This window comes from Biomphalaria glabrata, chromosome 1 (assembly GCF_947242115.1).
Source record: "Biomphalaria glabrata chromosome 1, xgBioGlab47.1, whole genome shotgun sequence".
In the NCBI taxonomy this organism is placed as follows: domain Eukaryota; kingdom Metazoa; phylum Mollusca; class Gastropoda; family Planorbidae; genus Biomphalaria; species Biomphalaria glabrata.
This window is the reverse complement of record NC_074711.1, coordinates 44,196,060-44,219,490: the sequence shown is the minus strand read 5'-3', so window position 1 is coordinate 44,219,490 and position 23,431 is coordinate 44,196,060. Positions and strand designations below refer to the sequence as shown.

Sequence of the window (23,431 nt, the reverse complement as noted above, 5' to 3'; positions counted from 1 at the left end):
TGGAGAGCAGGTTTATAACAAAGATCTAGAAGCTAGAGAGATGTCTACATTGATCACGGAATAGTGTCATTCTCTGACCAATGCTAAGTATTTGGTTCATAGTTCTTAAAGAAAGTGAACACCATAATATTTATACAAAAACCTCTAACCAGGCTTTATTTAAAATTGTTATGAATATTGAAATCTGACAGGAAAACAAAGCCTCACCGATTGAAAACGAGATACTAGACCTGTTGGGGCGATACAGTTCTGACACATATACCGTGACTGTGTGAGGTCCAATACGCGCCATTGTTCTCTTCATTAGTAAAAGCACTCAGGACATACCAAAATTGGATCAAATTAAAATTATTTGTGTGTGTGTGTGATCTCTGATGTGGGAGTAACCAAAGAAATAGTAATCAGAGAGTCATCTATACGTTTTCATATGTGTGAGAACCAGACGTCTGCAGCATTGGATGACCAAATGCTCCAAGTAATGAATAATCCCCATTTAGTCTTAAATAAACTGCGAGGCTAAAGCTATATTGGTGTTCCCAATATGAGTGGATAGTACAATGGCCTTCGGGTATTGCTCTCTGTGCTAACCACAACTTAAACTTGGTCTTAAATGATTCCGTCAGCTGCGTTAAAAACATTGCAGATTTCTAGGACTTGGTTCAAAATATGTTTGTGTTTGTTGCTTACAACATCTCAAGATGGGCGCGTCTTGAATACAATAGGGAGAGCTTAGGACACTCAAAAACTGTTGCCAACAAGGTGGTCCTCAAGGAATGATTCTCTAACAGCAATGAATTTCAGATAGTTTGATGTCCTAAACCTGTTAACACAAATGAATTTGTGTTTCTCAAAGGTAAAAGAATGCCTGAAAACTAGAGCCCTTAGAGGAAAACTAGAAACCTTCGATAATATAATTGTACTTATTGTTTAGTACACAATGGTATAGGGCAGTCAGAGTTGTGTCCAAAATGTTTGAAAGTGAGCAGCAAGACCTACATAAAGTCAACTGAAGAAGATCTAGATTGAAGTAAATCTTTTGAGAAATGACTTTTAGAGAGTAATAAAGGAGGCTGCTGAAGTAGTTTTTTGTTTGCTCTACACCATTGTGGAATGTTGCAAGGAAATGAGATGGGCCTACCACTAACTACTGGGAAGAAATGAGATGAGCCTACCACTAACTACTGGGAAGAAATGAGATGGGCCTACCACTAACTACTGGGAAGAAATGAGATGGGCCTACCACTAACTACTGGGAAGAAATGAGATGGGCCTACCACTAACTACTGGGAAGAAATGAGATGGGCCTACCACTAACTACTGGGAAGAAATGAGATGGGCCTACCACTAACTACTGGGAAGAAATGAGATGGGCCTACCACTAACTACTGGGAAGAAATGAGATGGGCCTACCACTAACTACTGGGAAGAAATGAGATGGGCCTACCACTAACTACTGGGAAGAAATGAGATGAGCCTACCACTAACTACTGGGAAGAAATGAGATGGGCCTACCACTAACTACTGGGAAGAAATGAGATGGGCCTACCACTAACTACTGGGAAGAAATGAGATGGGCCTACCACTAACTACTGGGAAGAAATGAGATGGGCCTACCACTAACTACTGGGAAGAAATGAGATGAGCCTACCACTAACTACTGGGAAGAAATGAGATGGGCCTACCACTAACTACTGGGAAGAAATGAGATGAGCCTACCACTAACTACTGGGAAGAAATGAGATGAGCCTACCACTAACTACTGGGAAGAAATGAGATGGGCCTACCACTAACTACTGGGAAGAAATGAGATGAGCCTACCACTAACTACTGGGAAGAAATGAGATGGGCCTACCACTAACTACTGGGAAGAAATGAGATGGGCCTACCACTAACTACTGGGAAGAAATGAGATGGGCCTACCACTAACTACTGGGAAGAAATGAGATGGGCCTACCACTAACTACTGGGAAGAAATGAGATGGGCCTACCACTAACTACTGGGAAGAAATGAGATGAGCCTACCACTAACTACTGGGAAGAAATGAGATGAGCCTACCACTAACTACTGGGAAGAAATGAGATGGGCCTACCACTAACTACTGGGAAGAAATGAGATGGGCCTACCACTAACTACTGGGAAGAAATAATTCAAATTCAAGATTTAAGAGAAGACTTTCAAAATCAACTTTCAAAATCAACGTATTGTCATTGTTTCACAATTACTTGACAGATTTCATGGACATGGAAAAATTGTCATCATGTTTGTCATTGTTTGAGTCCTTAATGCCCAGTTTCATGTCAAGTGCAAACGACAATTATGACAACCCCCCCCCCTCCGAAATAAAATCCCCCCCTGCGGGGGGGGGGGGGGGTATCGGAATTTAGTGACTGATTTTTTTGCTTTGATTTTGTTTATTTTAGGTGAGATTTTAATACTAAACTATCACTTGCCCCAGCACAATCAAGGGGTTATGAGTTTAAAACCCCCTACCAGGGGAGTTCGAGTTTAAAAACCCCTACCGGGGGGGGGGTTTCGAGTTTAAAACCCCTACCAGAGGGGTTCGAGTTTAAAACCCCCTACCAGGGGGGTTTGAGTTTAAAACCCACTACCTGGGGTTTTTGCAGTTCAATTCCCCTCTTCTATAAAACAAAACAAAAAAATTGCAATCGAAAATCCCCAAATTCCAAGAGTACAGTTAATGGAGATTGTGATTTGAAACTCCCCTCAAAAATATACGATAAACCCCCTCTTCAATATAAAAATAGCAAATTACACACTCAAAATGTTATGAGTGTAGTCAAAGGGGTTTAAAGTTTAAACTCCCCTCCAGTGGAGTTTAAAGCTAAAAAGTACCTCTTCAATTTAAATAAAAGCAAATTACTCACTCTAATATCTATGAGCGTAGCCAAATGGGTTTTGAGTTTAAACCACCTGCCAGGGGGGGTTTGAAGCTAAAAAATACATCTTCAGTGTAAGAAAAAAAGCAAATTACGCACTCAAAATGCTATGAGCGTTGCCAAAAGGGGTTTTGAGTTTAAACTCCCCTTCAGGGGTGGGGGGGGTTTGATGCTAAAAATACCTCTTCAATATAAAAAAAGCAAATTACACACTAAAATTATTTGAGCGTAGCCAATCCAATCGGAGTTTTGAGTTTAACCCCCTCTCCTACAGATGGCTTTTTTAAAAGTTTAAAACCCCTCCAGATGGTTTTGAGTCTAAGATCCCCCTACAGAGCATTTTGAGGTGGCAAACCCCCAACAGATGATTTTGACGATAAAACTTCTCTTTTCGATATAAATCTAAAGCAAACTACATTCGCTTAATTCCAAGAGCGTATTCAAGAGAGGTTTCACATTTTTACCAGTGGCCGGGCTCCATTAATAAAGTGCAGTGAATAGTCATCTGCCGAAATTGAAAAACACTTAATGTGGCTCAACAAAGATGGCTAAGACAGATTTTAGGAGTCAGTTATAGAGATCGGGTCTAAATCAAGGAAATCCTATTCCGAATAGGGAGTCGACACCTTAGTAAGGTTGTGACAGAGCGTCGCATGAGGTTTGCGAACATGTTCTCCGACAAAATGAATTACGCATAAGAAGAGTTGCGATGACGTCCTAGTACAATTTGGTGCCACACATTCATGGAGGTCCTCATGGCAGGTGGGAAGAGGCTTCAGACATTACCAGGGACAGATTTTTATGGAAACAGCTTGACGGCAAATGCTCCGAACGGCGCGGGAGGGTCTAAGTCAGTAAGAATAGCACATTAGGTTTTTGAAATAAAACGTTTTAATAGCAAGAAAATGCAGTGTAGATACCTCAGAAAATACATTTTGTTGGCTTTCAATACCAGAAATAGTGATTGGCGGCGGGGCTTCGCCCCCAGACCCCCTTGCTAGTAATGGCGGGGAATCTACAATTTTTCCACTAACTCCAGGAAGAACCTATTCTAGTGCACAATAAACGTCTTCCGAAAGAATGAAGGGTCAGAATGTAATAAAGATTATGTACACACACACACACATAAATACATATAAATTTTTTTTTCGCCGGGCCCCCTCCCCCGAAAAAAAAATCCTGGCTACGCCCATGCTGACTTCACTATTTGAAGGCCAGAAAAATGTTCCATCTATTTACAATTAAATGATGGAAGTAGAATTAGATTAAAATTTGTATCAATGTTTCAAAGAGAAGTGTTTTAGTACCATGTAAATGTGTAGAATGTAGAATTCTTACGTCATTTGAAACACTTTTAAGTTGTTTAATTCTGTTAAGAAATTGTATAAATATTAACTTTTAAGACATTATTACTTGTTGGAGACCTTAGTGAATCAAATATAATTACTTTGTTACTAATTACTTTTTTAAAAAGTTACACTCTTACACTACTTTTAGTGGAATGTCTTTTGGTCAATGTACCGATACATATTCAAATTACACAATTGTTTTATCTCACTTTACATTCATCTTATTGGGTTAGGGTAGGGCCCACCAACATATTCTTGAACCCGGGCCCACGGGTACCTTGCTACGCCACTGAGTTTAACTAGACCATAACTGAACTGGACGATTAGTTTAACTAGTCCAGAGCGGGCCTGGTTGCTTAATTTAAATTGACCTAGTCAATGAATTAAGTGGTCTATTAATTAAGCTAGTTTAGAGTTGACGTGGTCAGTTAGTTTAACTAGTCCAGACAACAAATATACAACGGTTCGCTAGAAGACTAAACACTTGAAGACTTTAAGATTTATGTTTATTTTTATTTAGAAAGGTGAACTACAGAAACGTCTCAGAAGTGAATTGTATTTGGAGAGTCGGGCTTGTTGTGTTGTGAAATAGTTACCTTCAATTTAAAACTGACTTACAGTCACATCGTCAGTAGTCAGTATCCCAATTTCTAATGTTTTATATTTTCTGGTGACTTCTGGAGAGCTTTATGAATATTTGATGTCGGGGAAAGACGACGTCACCAGGGGGGGGGGGGGAGTGACAAGACGACGCCAGGAGGGTGAGTTGAAACAAGAAGACACGGGGAGCTATGGGTAAGACGATGTTGGGAGAGGGGATTTCGTCGCTGGGAGAGGGAGTTAGAGCTATCAATTGATCCCCTTCCTTATGCTTTCTTAATTGGATTAGAATAATTTATAGCTATTCTCTGGTGGAGCGTCCGCGTAGAGAGCCTCTATCTCATAGCTGAGAGTGGACACCAGATTAAAACCACCGCACAGGAGTTGTCACGGGCCCGTGGGAGGGGGGAGAGCAAATTTAACAGACAAGAGGGAGATTATCACAGTTGCCATCAGTGGCAGACTTAAGTTCTGTTGGAATTTAGTTATGTTTAAGATAGAATTTTATTTTCAATTTTTTGTTGCTAAGGAATGTTTACAAGGAACGAATACTGTTGCTAAGGAATGTTTACAAGGAAAGAATACTGTTGCTAAGGAATGTTTACAAGGAACGAATATTGTTGCTAAGGAATGTTTACAAAGAAAGCATGCTGAAGCTATCTTGTTGTATAATTATGTTTTGAAAGTTTAAATATGTATATTATTTGACTGCATTATGTAACTAACACGCGGATTATTCTAATAATAATAAAAGTAGCAATTATACATAAAACACTGAACCATAACCTTCAAATACCAAAAACAAAACCTAATAAAATACTCAAACATAAAGATAAAGGCAAATTCCTCGATCCATATGCTAGGACAACACTATACAAATACTCCTTCTTTTCTAGTACTATTAGAGCATGGAATGGGTTTCCTGAGTTAGCCAGGAAAAAACAATGACTTGACTAGGACACGCGTAGGACGTACTCATCTTCTGTTTTGAAAGTAACGAATGTATTATATAAAAAAAGGAAACACTACTCTGGATATCAAAATTAAGTTAATGAAATTGAATGTCTTCAAACAAGCTACAATTTCTCATTCCATTAATGTTTCACTATTGTAAGGAGTCTATCGTTCCAAGGTCTATCCAATGAGCTATGCACAATTAATTTCTTTTTCATGAAGAGTCCAGATAATGATTTCTGCAAAAGACGGTGTGCAAAATGTTTATGTACGTCTATTTATTTATTCCACTTTTTACTGAACACAAAGAAACATGTGCGTTGAATGCGGGAATTCCCGTTGAAGGCGTGTGCAAAATTAAGAGACGTAAGCCAAATTTATTTTTAAGATGATTAGATTTTGAAAAACTGTACGGTCAAACCACAGTTTTGTGACCAATTACGTTTTTTTTTAATTGTTTTCTTTAAAATTTCTAGAAAAATCGTTAGAGCTGTTTTCGAAATATTCTTTCCAGTGTCCGACCATGAAAAGTTTGCAAGCTAATAAGAAAAATCGTAAATAGAAAAGACTCAAAGTCTAATACGCACATTCCATTTACTTTGGGACGGAAATAAAAATATTTATTTTACACATAAATATATGTTATTTATTGAAGCAGATGTAATACAAATATACACATACGTTACATATGTCTGTACTTATGTGCCTGAATCATTTAAAGAACTGACAGTTAACTAAAAACTTGCACTTTTGTTTTTAAAAACTCTAGGTATTCACAATGTATTTATGTGATAACATTTTAAACCAATGCCAATTGGTGTTATTAAATTGTTGAATGTAATCTACTTCTGAGTACACTACTTCATCAATTCGCGCGTTTCTTTGTCATAGTGTAGTTCATAGTTTCTGTTATCTGCACATGAAGAGTTCCTGTGTTTAGTGTTAAACCAAAAGTACCCTTTATATTAACTCCTATGAGGACTCTCAAGTGGCATATTCATTAAACAACAACAAAAAAAATTGATATAGATTTTGCGAGTATGTCGTGCTAAAAAAAAACAAATATGGCTATTACCAAAACGGACCCATAAGGACCGCTACTGAGTTTGTGTGAAAACTCAAACTCCCTTGTTATCTTGGTTTAAAAAGGGTTTAACAAAAAAAATTCAAATTTTGATGATTTTTCAATGATTTATATGGGGGGGATGATTTAGAGATCGGAGCGTTCGCACGAAATAGTTTATAATATAAAGGATGTATCGTCAAAAATAAATACTTTTAAAAAATATGTGTAAGAGTAGGTCACAGAGTAGAAGTAGATCACAGAACGGAAGTAGGTCACAGAACAAAATTAGGTCGCAGAACAGAAGTAGGTCACAGAGGAGCATCTCACAAAATGAAATCACGTTTTGTGAAATGTACAGAGCAATTCGCGTGAGTTGATTCCTTGGAAATGAATACAAAATCAAAGAGCAATATTCTATTACGTCAAAACAGAAACAATGGCAGACTAGACTGAGCTGGGAGAAACTCTCGACAACAAAGAGTTGAGATTTCAACAGTTCCATTGTGTGGCTAGATTTTACATTGAAATGAATTTCTTAGCGAGATAAGTTTTCGCCTGACTCCTCGTTCTAGTATTCTATAGAAATTGAAACCTACAAAAAAGATCATTTAAAACATTGTCCTTTATTAGGAAACTTTTTTTTCTAATCTTTTTGTAATTGAAATATGATCCGTTGGACTGGATAATTTGTTAAGTCGGTCTGGACATTGTTATTGCTGGTGGATATTGAATACTATTTCATAGGGTTTTCTTAAGTTTGGATTTTTAAAAACAATTATCTATTAAGTGAGATATAGCCAAGTGATGCCTAATTGGCTTGATGTTGTATGATGCGGTGTTTAAATACAATCTTTCAGAAGAGTAAATGAGGCTGTGATTGCTTTGAAATAAATGTGGCCAATAGGTCCGTTATGTTTACATGGTATCAACTCTTGTCTGTCTGGTACAAATGGGGTGCACGTTAGTTCTCCCACTTCCCAGTCTTGGATCAAGCTCAAACTTTACACAGCTATTGATTGCTGATAGTGTTGATGACAACACATAAATCAATAAAAAAAAATATAAGTTAATTAATTTGTGGTTATTTATTCATTTTGTTTTAAAAGGAAATGGAGATTATTTCTGGCAGTAATTGTGTGTTTCTTTCCCTTACATAAACTTTTTAAAAAGTTTTTTCTTTGTTTTTTTGTTGTTGTTTTAGTATGTACTATGTGGTACTCTGAAGTACTCTTTCTTGTGGTACTCTGAAGTACTCTTCCTTTCCCTCTTTCCCCAGCGTCCAACTCACCACGTGACACACCACCTGACCTGCTATAAACGAGATCTATAAATCGGTTAGGATACACAGCTCCGTGACTCCCAGCCCAAGAAACGGAAGTACCAGACCAAACAACTACCGAACACCATTCCTGTTGTCGTCTGCTTTCACTTAATAGGAAAGGGAGAGCAGCATTATCAATCGTCAAGTCTCCCAATTAGTAACCGACCAACACTTCATTAGTCGCGTGATTAGCAGAGGAACACCGGATTCCAATACTGGAACTCTCCTTGGACCAAAATACAAAGTGAACTGAGTTCTTCTGTTAGCTTACAGAACAACTACAAGAAGACTATTGGCAAGTGAGCCCACGGAGACAAGATTGCCCTTCTATCAATTCTCGTATGTCGTATTTGAAACCCTTTAGTTCAATGCAAAAGACTATCCAGTGCTTCAAGGATGTCACATGATATTAAATGAGATTGTATTGGATACATGAGTAGATACATTTTTTAAACTCTCAATTATTTATGTCTTAGTATTGTTTACAAAAATGTTTTCCATTCTAATAACGTATAACATAATTGAGTACACCCTAGCACACGGGTTCATATTGCTTTAACCCTAGCACACGGGTTCGTATTGCTTTAACCCTAGCACACGGGTTCGTATTGCTTTAACCCTAGCACACGGGTTCATATTGCTTTAACCCTAGCACACGGGTTCATATTGCTTTAACCCTAGCACACGGGTTCATATTGCTTTAACCCTAGCACACGGGTTCATATTGCTTTAACCCTAGCACACGGGTTCGTATTGCTTTTACATTAGCACACGGGTTCGTATTGCTTTTACATTAGCACACGGGTTCGTATTGCTTTTACATTAGCACACGGGTTCGTGTTGCTTTTGCCCTAGCACAAGGGTTCATGTTGCTTTTGCCCTAGCACAAGGGTTCATGTTGCTTTTGCCCTAGCACACGGGTTCATGTTGCTTTCACCCTAGCACACGGGTTCATGTTGCTTTCACCCTAGCACACGGGTTCATATTGCTTTAACCCTAGCACACGGGTTCATATTGCTTTAACCCTAGCACACGGGTTCATATTGCTTTAACCCTAGCACACGGGTTCGTATTGCTTTTACATTAGCACACGGGTTCGTATTGCTTTTACATTAGCACACGGGTTCGTATTGCTTTTACATTAGCACACGGGTTCGTGTTGCTTTTGCCCTAGCACAAGGGTTCATGTTGCTTTCGCCCTAGCACACGGGTTCATGTTGATTTTACCCTAGCACACGGGTTCATGTTGCTTTCACCCTAGCACACGGGTTCATATTGCTTTTGGCTAGTCTGCTATAGAATAAGGGAAAAGTCAGTTTTTTCTACATTCTAGAGTTTACGCACTTACGAATGGTATTCGGTGTTTGTTTGTTTTTATTTGGTGCTAATATAACATTATTAAAAGTCATTGGGCTGAAGGCACAAATTAAGGAACAAAACATGGATTTGGGAAAATGGATTTCTGATCATCTCAGATGTAGAAAAAATGTTTTGTTATTCCATGTAGGCCTACGTGATATGATACAACACGTGTTCTTTTTTAGTCACCTCTAAGTGGCCAAAGTAGTGTATTCAATTCATTTTTGTTCTTATTTAACTCTGAGATCACGTGATTCGTGAAGTCAATAAAAGTGTAATAGTATCTAATAAGCAAACAAACAAAAAATAAAGATCTGATGGTTTTAAACAATACTGAGGTTTAAAGTCACGTGTGTCGTGGTGTTTTATGGGAAGCATTACCTCCCCTTGAGGTGTTTGAACAACGAAGTAGGTTTGGGGTGGATCAGCTTTAGAATAATTATAGAGTTGTTGTTCTTTGTTGGAGTCGTGTGTACATTGATTGGATAAATGATAGTTGCTTTAGTGGTCAGTGATTTTCATCTCCAGTTGATGTCACTAACAAAAACAAAGATGAGACTTAACTACAATTTTAAAAAAAATATTGTGAATGGAACTGAAAATATCAAGAAAATGAATTCAAAAACAAAAAGTCAAATAAAAGTAAAATAGTTGCATCTATATGAAGACAAATTAAAGCTAAAATACTAGTCACAACAGGATCATGAGATCACCATGTTCTAATCAACATCTCTGAATCAGAAACTGAAATAGAAATGTAAACAAACAAAATACGAAATAGAAACACAAAAACAGTCTACACTATAAATCGAGCTGATAAAATGAAAGGGAACAAGAGCTGGACAGACTTTAAAAGCGAATACATTACTAGCATCGAGACAACATTTAGCAATACGTTTGTTATCTACTTCGTTGAATTATCGTTTTCATTTCCTCATTCATCAACGTTTCGATGTTTTAGTCGATCTTTGATGTCCGACAATATCGCTTTTATTAACGACAACTACATCAAAGACGCACTTTTCGACAATCACTGGTCACAATGAGTGCATTTGGAATGAACTCATAAACCTCTGTGCCATCTGAATATCACTCCGTTACGTTCATGACATCTATCACTTAACGGCTCTAGCCGACCCTACACACGCACACAAACAGACTATTGGGCACTCCTAAGTATCCTGCTATTGCTACAAGAGAGCCCCAATGTTGATAGCCTGAAGCTTAGTTGTGATTTATGTGATCGATACACAGTAAAGAAGGTGAACATTTTGTGGACAGCTAATTAACTGCCCGCCTCTGGTACTTCTTAACTGGCTTCTACAAACAGCAGACATTAAATAGAAACAGGTTTTCGTGGCCCTCATTCGGCTGGAGTAGAGGCGAGAGCTCTAGAGGGGATAAAGAGACAAACGAATACGTCATAAAAAAAAAAAGATGTTTATAGATTATAAAAGAGCGATCTTTTTGAGATTATAACTTTCTTTTGGTACTTTTCCAAATCTAACATATAAAGTACAAAGTAAAGCGTATGTATGTATGTATGTATGTATGTATGTATGTATGTATGTATGTATGTATGTATGTATGTATGTATGTATGTATGTATGTATGTACGCACGTATGTATGTATGTATGTCCCGAATAAAAATCAAATCCGTTTGACCAATCTTGATAGAAATTGTCAATAATGTTCCTTAGATCCTGGTGGAGACCGTAATGTATGTTTAATGTCCCTCCCACAATCGGAGTGCCCGAAATATAGACATAAAGTACCTAATTGTATCTCTATTAAAGGACGAAACGTTTAAATAAATCGGGTAAACCCGTTTTCACATTATTTTATTTTTGTATATGAATATGTCAGCTGAACGAGTAAACACATTTTTACAATCTAATTTTATTTTGGTGGGAAAACAACAAAAAAATATGTGAAGGGAACATTCTCCATGTTTGACATAGAACTAAATCCAATCCACTAGATAAATAATACGCAAACTAAGGCAGTCTAAGGTCAGCAGGCCGCGGATCATATCCGGCTAGTTTATCTCTTTCGAATAAATGAACAGTCTGAACACGGAAGTATAGTGAAACATCTTGGTTTTGGATTATCACTCTCCTAGATAGAAACATCAAGAAATGATACAATAGTAGTCATTTGCCACTTTGGCATGACACTCCGGCCCGGGGGGGGGGGGGCTCACTGCTGCCTGATTTATAGGTAGTCTCAAGGAAAGTTATATGTGTTGTTATATTGTTGTCTGTTACTGTCAGTGTCAATTCATCTACTTGATATTTTACCTATATACGATGATATAACATACATAAACAAAGAGTATTAACGGTAAAACTGCTTTGTTCAAATCCTAACTATTTATTTGTTTAAAAAAAGGTCACGGTCCAATGACGCTAGTACTAAAAAAACACGTCTTGTACTTAGCAAGGCTGAATTATTTTGTTTCGTTTCCGTTCTAAGCTTTTTAATCTACCGTCACGTCACTAAAGGAAATCCCCGATTAGTCTCAACATCTACGCCTCAAACTATGAGTCATTACAGTGTGTAATTTTACAGCATGCACTCCCTTCAAGATGAAAACGTTCATTATCAGGCAAGTGTAGAACAATCACAAAGTGGCGGTTCCAAGTTTCGGGTGATGCCGATGAAGAGAAATATTTAGAGATGATAAAATGTGCAAGTCCACATCGGTACTCGATCTCAAGCCGCCCCTCATTTAGTTAGCAAGGCGGCTTAGGCTGCTCAGCAACTCATCACACAAATATCAACATTCAAATTTAATTTCAGGTTTTATAAAAGTTTCAATGTGAACTAATTAAAATTGATTGCGAAATAATTTACTTCACCAGGAACCTGATTTATGCTAATTGAATTTTAATTTACATTAATTGATTTTTTAAATTTCTTTTTCAAAACTTCATTAAAACTGCTTTTTATAATCTCTGTTGGATCTGATATTTCATCGAAGTCTTTCCATGTTCTCCACTAAAGCAAAATGTAGATTTTTTTTCCAGAACTAAATTTTGAACTGTTTTGACTAATGCCGGTCTTTAAGAGCAGTTTTGATTCCATATACATTTTCTAGATATCTTCAAATGTTAATCCAATGTCACAGTGTTCTGTTTGAATAGTTCAAGTCTCTTGGTGTTTTCTAGTCTTTTGCATTGATAACTGCACGGGCCTATACAAAATACACTTTCAATCTTGTTACACCGTACACGTGACATGTCTTAACATTTCAAGAAAGTTTGGTACTAACTATACTATGCTTCATACAAAATATCCATTAACGACAACATAGACAGAGAGACATTATAAGATAAGATTATTGGTCCAAACAAATGGAAATTCAGTTTGACTACAATAGTCCACCTGAGCCTAACAACTATAACAATAACAATATAGGTGCAATCACAACAAGCATTCAAACCATTACACACTCTCATACATACAACCAGCGCTTTAATTATGGTATGACTCTTAGCTTTGTCAAGAAGATACAATAAGGGATCTCAAATGAACATGACTAAAACTTCAGCAATAGTCATCATTCTGTGGGCGACTTGATTAAGAACGATCTTCAGTCCACGAACCACGATTTGAGTAACTCCGGCTTACAAATTCATCAGCTCCAAATTTACTGGCGACATCTTTGTTGTTTGTCTTTTCCATGAATATCAAAAACATAATCCTTGATCGAATAAATGAAATATTCACAACTCAATGTTTGTTTATGTCTGGGCAGCTCTGGCTAAGTAGACAAGCAGAATAGAATATGTGGCAATAGAGAGGGGAGTGGAGGGGGGAGGTTCAAGAAAACTTACGCAATGTTTTAGTGTCGAGTGCAATGTTCAATGCTTGCAACAAAAGTCTGTCACTGAAATCATGTGGAAGCAGATTTGATGTTTGTTTTTTAAATCTCAGGGCTTTAAAGACATTTGTCATTTTCATTCATCTCTGGACATTTATGTGAGTAATCAAAGACAGTTGGTCTTTGTGTTAACCCTTTGACACCCACATTGATCGTCGAGGTCTGAAACAAATCATCTGCCTCGTGAAAAAATAAATCCCACCTCTGTAGTAAAGAATCAGTCATCACGCCTCCTGTGAAGAAACCACTCAAAATCACCTTTTACGTGGAGAAACCAGTCAACATGACCTCGCCTGTGAAGAAACCAGACATCACCTCTCCATTAAAGAAGCCAGTCAACATCACCTCTCCATTAAAGAAACCAGTCAACATCACCTCTCCATTAAAGAAGCCAGTCAACATCACCTCTCCATTAAAGAAACCAGTCAACATCACCTCTCCATTAAAGAAGCCAGTCAACATCACCTCTCCATTAAAGAAGCCAGTCAACATCACCCCTCCTGTGAAGAAACCACTCAAAATCACCTTTTCCGTGGAGAAACCAGCCAACATCACCTCTCATGTGAAAAAACTAGTCAACATGACCTCTCCGGTAAAGAAGCCAGTTTACATGACCTCTCAAGTAAAGAAAACCGTCAACATCACCTCTCCAGTAAAAAAAAAACAGAAAACATCACCTCTCCAAAGAAACCAGTCAACATCACCTCTCCGGTGAAGAAACCAGTCAACATCACATCTCCGGAGAAGAAACCAGTCAACATCACCTCTCCGGTAAAGAAGCCAGTCAACATCACCTCTGCAGTTAAGAAAGCATTCAACATCACCTCTGCTGTGAAGAAACCAGTCAACATCATCTCTCCGGTGAAGAAGCCAGTCAACATCACCTCTGCAGTAAAGAAACCAGTCAACATCACCTCTGTAGTAAAGAAACCAGTCAACATCACCTCTCCGGTAAAGAAACCAGTCGACATCACCTCTCCGGTAAAGAAACCAGTCAACATCACCTCTGTAGTAAAGAAACCAGTCAACATCACCTCTCCGGTAAAGAAACCAGTCAACATCACCTATCCGGAGAAGAAACCAGTCAACATCACCTCTCCGGTGAAGAAACCAGTCAACATCACCTCTCCGGTGAAGAAACCAGTCAACATCACCTCTCCGGTGAAGAAACCAGTCAACATCACCTCTCCGGTGAAGAAACCAGTCAACATCACCTATCCGGAGAAGAAACCAGTCAACATCACCTCTCCGGTGAAGAAACCAGTCAACATCACCTATCCGGAGAAGAAACCAGTCAACATCACCTCTCCGGTGAAGAAACCAGTCAACATCACCTCTCCGGTGAAGAAACCAGTCAACATCACCTCTCCGGTGAAGAAACCAGTCAACATCACCTCTCCGGTGAAGAAACCAGTCGAAGAAACCAGTCAACATCCCCTCTCCGGTGAAGAAACCAGTCAACATCAACACTGCAGTAAAGAAACCAGTCAACATCACCTCTCCGGTGAAGAAACCAGTCGAAGAAACCAGTCAACATCACCTCTCCGGTGAAGAAACCAGTCAACATCACCTATCCGGAGAAGAAACCAGTCAACATCACCTCTCCGGTGAAGAAACCAGTCAACATCACCTATCCGGAGAAGAAACCAGTCAACATCACCTCTCCGGTGAAGAAACCAGTCAACATCACCTCTCCGGTGAAGAAACCAGTCAACATCACCTCTCCGGTGAAGAAACCAGTCAACATCACCTCTCCGGTGAAGAAACCAGTCGAAGAAACCAGTCAACATCCCCTCTCCGGTGAAGAAACCAGTCAACATCAACACTGCAGTAAAGAAGCCAGTCAACATCACCTATTCGGTAACGAAACCAGTCAACATCACCTCTCCGGTGAAGAAACCAGTCAACATCACCTCTGCAGTAAAGAAACCAGTCAACATCACCTCTGCAGTAAAGAAACCAGTCAACATCACCTATTCGGTAACGAAACCAGTCAACATCACCTCTCCGGTGAAGAAACCAGTCAACATCACCTCTGCAGTAAAGAAACCAGTCAACATCAACTGTTCGTAGATCTCAAGTTCTGGGATGAACCTCGAGTGCTATTTTCATACAACATTCTAATCGTTTAATTCAAAACCACCAAGTGAAAATTGCTTCATACACACAAAGTTGGCAAGTACCGGTATATTGACATTTGTAATGGAATCATCAAATATTTCATTAATTATTCTTTAATGAACGAATGTTCTGTCTTCTCAGATTCGATTCCATAGAGAGGCTTGGATAGAATTATGTTGAATTAAGATAAAATGTTTAAATCTGTTGAAATAGTCACCGATACCGCCCTTGTTTAAACTATAGTAGGAGCATCGAATCGATAGAACAAATAGACACATTGTTTAGGACTGACCCCAGTGCGATAAGAATTGTGAATGCGAAAGTCAACACAAAGGGAAACAGACCTAGAATGTATTTGGTGAAGTTGATCCATAGCATTGTGTACTCGCCTTGATGAGCACGGTCCCTCTGGGGGGGGGGGGGGGGGGGGAAGGTAAAGAGAGAGAGGGAAAGAGCTGGTCGTCTGAATGGTTAAGAGTTATCTGAACTGGTGATAGAATAGTTTAGAGTTATCGGAGCTGTTGACCTTTTTGTGTACCTTTGATGCAGAAATAAAAAAAATATATGTTTGTTCAATTCATTATGGGAAAAAGAGGAAGGGCTGTTTGATACATCAATGGGTTCTATTTCCCGGGTCCCCTGACAGGTTAACTCACACTCAGAGGACATTATGTTGGAATAAGGAATGACCTGGTTCAGTGAACCTCGAAATGTTCAATCATGAGATTGAGTGCTGACACTGAGCAGATGATATGTGATAAACGAAGACATGTTTACAAGCTTAAATAAATAGTGTACCATCAATTGGTTTGACGCATACCAGTAGTATATCATACACACAGAGTTATATAACGATACGTATTACATAATTAGTGGTCAAATGAGCCTGCTGACCTCTCAAAATTGCTTCGAATAGTTAGATCTGCAGTTGAGTTGAACTTTTATCGGGACATGAGTGATCTCTGACAAGTTCAATGTCGTGATGATTGTCGTGGGTCATATTTCCAGTGGAAGGAAGGATAAGAGGAACTCACCATTTTAAAACTTCACAATTTTTTAAAATATTTTTATTCATTTAATTTTATGTGTGTGTGTGTGTGTGTGTGTACAATGACAGTACTATATCTGACTAAGCTGCAGTTTAAAAAAAGGGTCTCATTGCATCAATAGTTAATTTCAGTTTGAGCTACAAATATTTTTGTGTATTAACATTTGTTCACGTTTGAACAAAGAGTTCAGCCTCAACTATTTTCCTACCGAATTGAGGGAGACCTTCAAATCACTGCTAGAGACTTTAGATATTTTATATTTCAAATTTAATTTCAGCTGTGTTATGTTGGCTGAGCGCCTGAAGGCAGCACAGAAACCTTCTCCCAGATCCCCCCCCCCTTTACGTGTTCACCAAATAGATTGGACCAGGCTGTCACGAGAATGCCAAAGTAACATGGAGACGGGCTATATAATAATAAACATGTATAAAGTTGTATACTTACACATCAGAAGCAGCGATAGGATTGATTACAGTTCAGGTGTAGGCCTATATTGTTACACTGATTATTTATTATTACTGAATATCGCATTTTAGTTTGTTGTAAAAAAATGGAAACTCTTTAAAGTGGACCTCTCTTTAAAGTGGACCTCTCTGTTAAGTGGACCTCTCTGTAAGAAAAAAGACCTCTACAAATCTATTATGGTACTATTCATTGTCAATTTGTATTGTCACCCAACTCTATAATGTCTAAATGAATTGATGATAGTATATAACTAGTAGCTAGCTTGTCAAGTGTGTATATTCTCACCACATATGTATTGGCTGATAGTTTTACCCGTGGGCCTTATGACATTATCAGTCACGCAACGGATTTAGTTATTCGTAAATCAATGAACCGGTCAGAGTCCTTTTTAGTTCACTGGTTTTTTCTTGTCCAAATTTTTCTTTCGTTCATTAGAAAAAAAAATATCCGAAACAAAGAAATGTTTTATAATGTGTCCCTGTCCAAGAATTATATAAGTGCTAAGCGGTAGAAGGGAAAGGCTGTGGTGAGAGGTTTTGCTAGGTGGTTGGGTTTAGTTAGAGGGTTGATGGAATCTTTTTTTCATTCGTAGCTTTATAGTCATGGCATGTCCACTGCCACGTTAAAATTAGAAACATCTTTTCAATCATAGCTATGTTATGTACTAGTTTAGAGAGTATGTTAGTGTCGCTAGACAAATCTATTGTGTATTTTTTTTAGCGACGGTAAAAGTAGTGACGTAGTAAGACAAACGAACGACGTAGTAGACTAGGCGAACAAGAAGAGCAACATGGCGATAATATAGAAGTAGGTTGTTTCGGATGATAGTTGGATAAACAGCGACGTTTATGAAGACTAGACGGACTTCCCAGTTATAAATAATTGTGTAATTTGCAACAGTAAAAGTCTTGATCAAGTGTATTGTTAACCTGTAATGTTCTGTGGCTGATGTGAAGTAATTAATGAGATACAAGTGAAGTCAGACAAGGTATTAGCCCACAACAGTTACAACATGCCCACAGCCACATTCACATCAACATCGCCATCACACTTATCAGTCATCTACCATATCCCTAACTTCAGTCCACAAAACCAAATAATGGAAATCTATTTTGTACAGCATGATAAGTGACTGTTACCGCACGCAAGAAGGCGCTTAGGTCCTCCTTTTTGAGGTCGTGCCCTACGTCCGGCAAGTATTGGTCTTAAATGGGTAAATGCCCGGCTTTCACTCTGTTATGTAATGCAATGGTAAATTATCCGGAAATAGAATTTAATTCGTAACCTCATATCTTATTTTTAAACACAAACTTGCATCATTAATGATGACTTGTCGTGCATACACTAGGCCTACACACAGGACTGGGCTATTGATGTGAATTATAGTCAGTTGTTTGACCAGTACTGAAACTGGAAATCACTTGCAGGACAGAAACATAAAACGTTTGTTGTTGTTTTCTTTTTTTACAACTCCCCCATGAATAATGTCTGTTTCCTACATTGAAGGCTGTTTATCAGTGTCGTAGCATCCATGGCGCGAAGGGGTTCAATGAACCCAGGCCCACGACCATTAGGGGCTCACAATGGCACGAAAGGGTTGATTGCTCTTGGGTCAGTGACTCACTACCAGCTGGGGCCCACATGAGAACTTGGGGATGATACCAAAGCGAAAAAGTCATAGCACTTTTGTAAACATTGATTAAAAAGCTACAACAAAGCATACACGAAGCCTTAAATTAAATTTAAAAAATTTATGACATAAATGTGTAAGTTTTTCTTGTTTTCAGGTGAACTTCCTACTAATTTCATCAAGTATCTGGTAATGGGCAAAGTAAATATTCTTATCTTGCGATCTATGGGGGGCAGGGCATGTAAATGTCATCTGTTTCTATGACTTATGGTTAACGAGGATGACATGTGGCCAGTACAACGACCGAACCCCTTTACGTTTCCCCATCTAATGTCGGGTACACATTAGAGCTCGCTGGACTCAGAGGCGTCCTAAAAAAATCCCAGTTTTCAACAGGATTCGGGCCCGGGACTCCCTTAGTGTAATTATGAAATAAATGTTAGCTCTTATCTAGCGCTACTTTCAAATGTTAGCTCTTATCTATCGCTACTTTCATGTTTATAGCAGGCTCAGAGCATTATGGTCCAATCTCATTTGTGGACCAGTGGGGGGTATCTGAGAGAAGGTTTTCCGTGCTGCCTTTAGGTGCTCAGTAAACACAACTCTGCTTGAGTCGGCTGTCGAACCTAGAACCTCCTTCATAGCCAAGCTAGTTAGCCTTTCGACCACGTTTTCCATTCTTTTTTTTTATTTCTGTCTGCTGTTGTGGCACGATGAGGATTTTGGCGGGAAAAGTGATTTGTTTCCTAAAAAGGGAAAGTTTGGACTAAGAGACATTGACGCGACTAGAAAAAAAAAAATTAGAATTTGGAAAGTAAACACAGAAGACTTTTGGCAGCCCTAGAGTAAGGTCAGCTTTAGTAAGTGAAGTAGAGTTTTAGCTTGATGACATTCGACGGCTCTTTTGTTAGCATTGAACGTCTTGCTCGACATTAGCTATAGCATCGACTAACTTATTTGTATTTATTGTATTTATTTCATTTCGTTATTTGAGTGTTACTTTGACTTATCAGCATAACACAACGCGGAAGTATGACAGGAATTGGGGGAGCGGGGGTAGAGAGAGTTTGGTTGAGAAACTATTAATGTGTTGCACACAAAAAATGGAGGGGGCGATCATGACAGTTAGGTCCATATGGATAGTCCTGATAGTCATGAATGAAAAATGTTGACATAGCTGCTAATTATTGAACTTTCTCAAGGCTCATTTTTAGCGGCCCCAGAAAGGGGAAAAGACTCTATTAGTTTTGTGCGAAATGTCTGTCCGTCTGTCCCGTTTAGATCTCGTAAACTATAAAAGATATTGAAAATCCGACATCACAATATTTTAGACCATTCAAAGTTCTGATGCAACGGCTACTTTTTTTTTCTGAAAGCGAAAAAATCTAATTTTTAAAATCAGTTATGCAAGCAGTTTTTTAAAGAGAAAAGGCTAATTAGTATGCATTATAAGTTAGACCTAAGTTAAAACGAATAGTAATCTTGTAAACGTCATTTTCGTAAACAATCTTTCATCGCGGCGGTACCTCATTTTGTGTGTGCAATCCTATGATGATAAAGCTAAAACTGAATAGCGCAAATTCTGAGGTTTCCTTTAAAAAAAAATAATAAAAAAAAGCAATCGAATAAGAGATTGAGCCTTTTCAAAACAATTACATCAAATATAAGACTTCAGTTAGGCCAGGAAAGGCGCGGTAGCTGAGCGGTAAAGCGCTTGGCTTCCGAACCGGGGGCCCCGGGTTCGAATCCTGGTGAAGACTGGGATTTTCAACTTTGGAATCCTTAGGCGCCTCTGAGTCCACCCAGCGCCAATAGGTACCTGATATTAGTTGGGGAAAAGTAAAGGCGGTTGGTCGTTGTGCTGGCTACATGACACCCTCGTTAACCGTAGGCCACAAAAACAGATGAACTTTACATCATCTGCCCTATAGACCACAAGGTATGAAAGGGGAACTAGTTAGGCCAGGTTCACATCTAACCTTGCATTCACTTGCACCTATCCTTTGATCTGCTGTACCGTTTGGGGCACTACACAAGATCTGTCAACCTTCTTTCTCCATTCTTATCTCTCATTTGTCTTTGATATAATTTTATTTGGATGTTCTTTCTGAAAATATTGAAGCCTGCCTGGGTGGACCACTTCGGGGGCCGATTTTGAGTTTGTGTTTCCACACAAACTGTCTTTGTAATCTTGTTTTCTTTTATTTTCATGTTTTCCTAACATTGTCGCGGCATACAGGTTATGTCTGACTTTGTGTCATTTTGTTCAGTATAGAGGTCATTCTTAAAGTTTCGATTGATTCAAAAATTATTTAATAACAGAATCAAGTTAGCTTCACGCGGAACAGCCAAAAGTTTAGAAATAGGTGCACTAGTTTCTAACTTTGCTTCTTAATTAAAAGGCAAGAAATAAAATAAAATAAATGTTAGATCAATAGTTTGACACCTAGTATTTTTGTAATGTAAATGTGTACAATGAGAAAAGAACTTATAAAAATTATGTTAGTTCATTCGAAACACATTTAATTCTGTTAAGAAGTTGTACAAACATCGAATTTTAAGACACTATCACTGAATCCAATGTAATGACATTATTATTGACATAAAAAAAGGTACGCCTATTGCATTGGAATCTTTTGGTACCGATACATTCACATTACTCCATTGTTTTGTCATACATTGAATCCTATTGGGGGAGGGGGCCCACCAAGATATTCTTGAACCCGGGCCCATGGGTACCTTGCTACGCCACTGCAGTGTTTATGTGAAACCTAATACGTAGAGCGCCTCAATAGATGTACATTGCTCTTCAGAAACAAGTTTTCGCTCATAAACGCAAAATTCGCTCTGGGAAAAAGAAAAATAGACTTTCCGTTGATTCAAAGGCCAAGTACATCGCAAAGAAAAGGACATACCAGGCACATTTTGGCCGAATGCTGAACTACTGTGAAAAAAAAAGGCCGTTGAATATTTAGTACATAACTAAAAGTCATTTGACAAAATATATTTATAGAGTGAATCAGAAGATGAGAGAGGTCATAGGTCATCTAGAAAACAGAAACGCTATTCAGATTCAAGATCAAGTATTACATTAGAAGTTGTATAATTATCAAGACTTGAATTAGTTAAATATAACAACATTTGGAAAGTTGACAAACATTAAAATAGACTTTTTTCCAGGACAGGATTAAATGCTTGAACTTGGTGACATGAGCTAATTTGATTTGATGTGACAAAACTAGCTCCACTAATAAAAGCTTTAGTAGAACCTACATCTAAACTCTTCTAGATGTCTTCCATCCTGTGAACAGGCTCCAGAGTGATGTGAAATACCTGTCACAGTTTCCATTTAAAAATAACAACTTCTCCAGTCGTAAAATCATAAAAGTGCATAGTTTAAATATGTTAAATCTTATTCGCTTTGTTAGACTGTTTCCTCTCTTTTGATAGGAATACATACAATAATTATGAGTCCCTAAAAAAAATCATATTCTAATCAGCATTGCAAAAGAAATGTCCAGATAGCAGTAGGACCTATTTAAAACTGGGCAGAAACACAATTTTTTCTCTAGTTAACAAAGAACTAGATAATCTAATAAGTGCTCAGGCTAACAGTAGTTAAAACTGAATTATCATAAACATTTTTTTTCCTTCTAAAGAACTTGAAAAGGAATCAATTTTTACAACTCACGTTTAAAAAAATATATTTAATTGGATTCTTTGGCTACAAAAGTGTGTGTATTTCACTAAACCACCTTCTAATTTAATTTTTTACCAGGCAGAAAACTAAACTTCTAATTTCTACGTTTGTACTCACGTTCTGGAAGAGTTCTAAAGTTGCGCTGTTGCTCTGTGCTCGTACTGTCGGATGTGCCACACCTTTTTGGTTGTCTGGGCAGCAAGACGAAGCCATTTCTCCGCTCTCCCTCTTTATGAGCCAACCAATCAGGCGCGAGAGATTCCCCTCACCCTCTCCGTTCTTGCACAGTTTCCCCCCAGACGCCCACGTGACTTACGTCTGTAATGATGAACCAAACCTAACCTAATCAAAAGTGATAACACAAATAATGGAACAGTGTCTGTCGCTAGGGTTATATTAGTTCCAACTGACACTTTAAAGTGTACAATCTAATAGCGATGTATTTATAACTTTATTGTAGCTCTTTCCGTGGGCAACCAACACATACGCAAACACACACACACACACACAATGTATTTTGTTTTTAATGTTCCCCCACAAGTGGAGTTACCAAGTAGCTTCCATTCTTCGTCATTACTGGAAAAGAAATGTAGCCTGATCAAAACCATTGGAACAATTGCTTCATAAGCTTATAATTCAGGATTTGATATTGTTTGCTTGTAACAATTAGGCTTTTGAAAGTCGAGAAATGTGCTATACGTGGAGACTCGAGTAGAATGGGCTTTCCAGGGAGACAATAGGAGCTTGTAAAACTAAGGCGAAGTGAAAAAATAACATTTATTTCAAAATTTTCCATTCAATCTTTTGTTTTCACTACATTGTACACAGAGTCAAACACAAATCTTGATTAAGATAAAAGATGTGTGTAAAATGTACGATAAGTATTCAGAATAACTGAATTTGTGTTTATGGAGTTCAATTGTGGTTAGTTGCCATTTTTCGTTTACAAAGCTTATAGATCTATCAACTCACTCTGTCCGTCTGATATCAAGTTAGACCTACACGTTATTTCTCCCACACCCAATCTCGGAC

General features: G+C 38.2%; 2 protein-coding genes across 3 annotated transcripts in view; one reads left to right on the top strand and one right to left on the bottom strand.

Moving 5' to 3' along the window:
- Nucleotides 1-22,673, bottom strand: part of LOC129927759 (uncharacterized) — an 81,770-nt gene extending 59,097 nt beyond the window's left edge. Inside the window, exon 1 of one of the 2 annotated variants that reach the window (XM_056038473.1) lies at nucleotides 22,517-22,673. The gene's annotated coding sequence lies outside the window, so the exon portion shown is untranslated. The remainder of the gene's footprint in view (nucleotides 1-22,516) is intronic. The other variant, XM_056038479.1, reaches the window with a different exon arrangement.
- Nucleotides 13,718-15,507, top strand: LOC106074886 (uncharacterized). The gene is made up of 4 exons (XM_056021035.1): nucleotides 13,718-14,026; nucleotides 14,122-14,835; nucleotides 14,952-15,216; nucleotides 15,308-15,507. The coding sequence occupies exons 1-4, from the start codon at nucleotides 13,718-13,720 to the stop codon at nucleotides 15,505-15,507; spliced, it is 1,488 nt and encodes a 495-aa protein (XP_055877010.1).
- Nucleotides 22,674-23,431: the final 758 nt, after the last annotated feature.

Bases quoted from the DNA above. Each gene is read 5' to 3' on its own strand.
- LOC106074886 (XM_056021035.1), top strand. From the start codon at position 13,718: ATGACCTCGCCTGTGAAGAAACCAGACATCACCTCTCCATTAAAGAAG. The intron at 14,836-14,951 runs GTGAAGAAACCA...TGAAGAAACCAG, and splicing joins CAGTCAACATCACCTCTCCG to TCGAAGAAACCAGTCAACAT. The intron at 15,217-15,307 runs GTCAACATCCCC...TAACGAAACCAG, and splicing joins GAAACCAGTCGAAGAAACCA to TCAACATCACCTCTCCGGTG.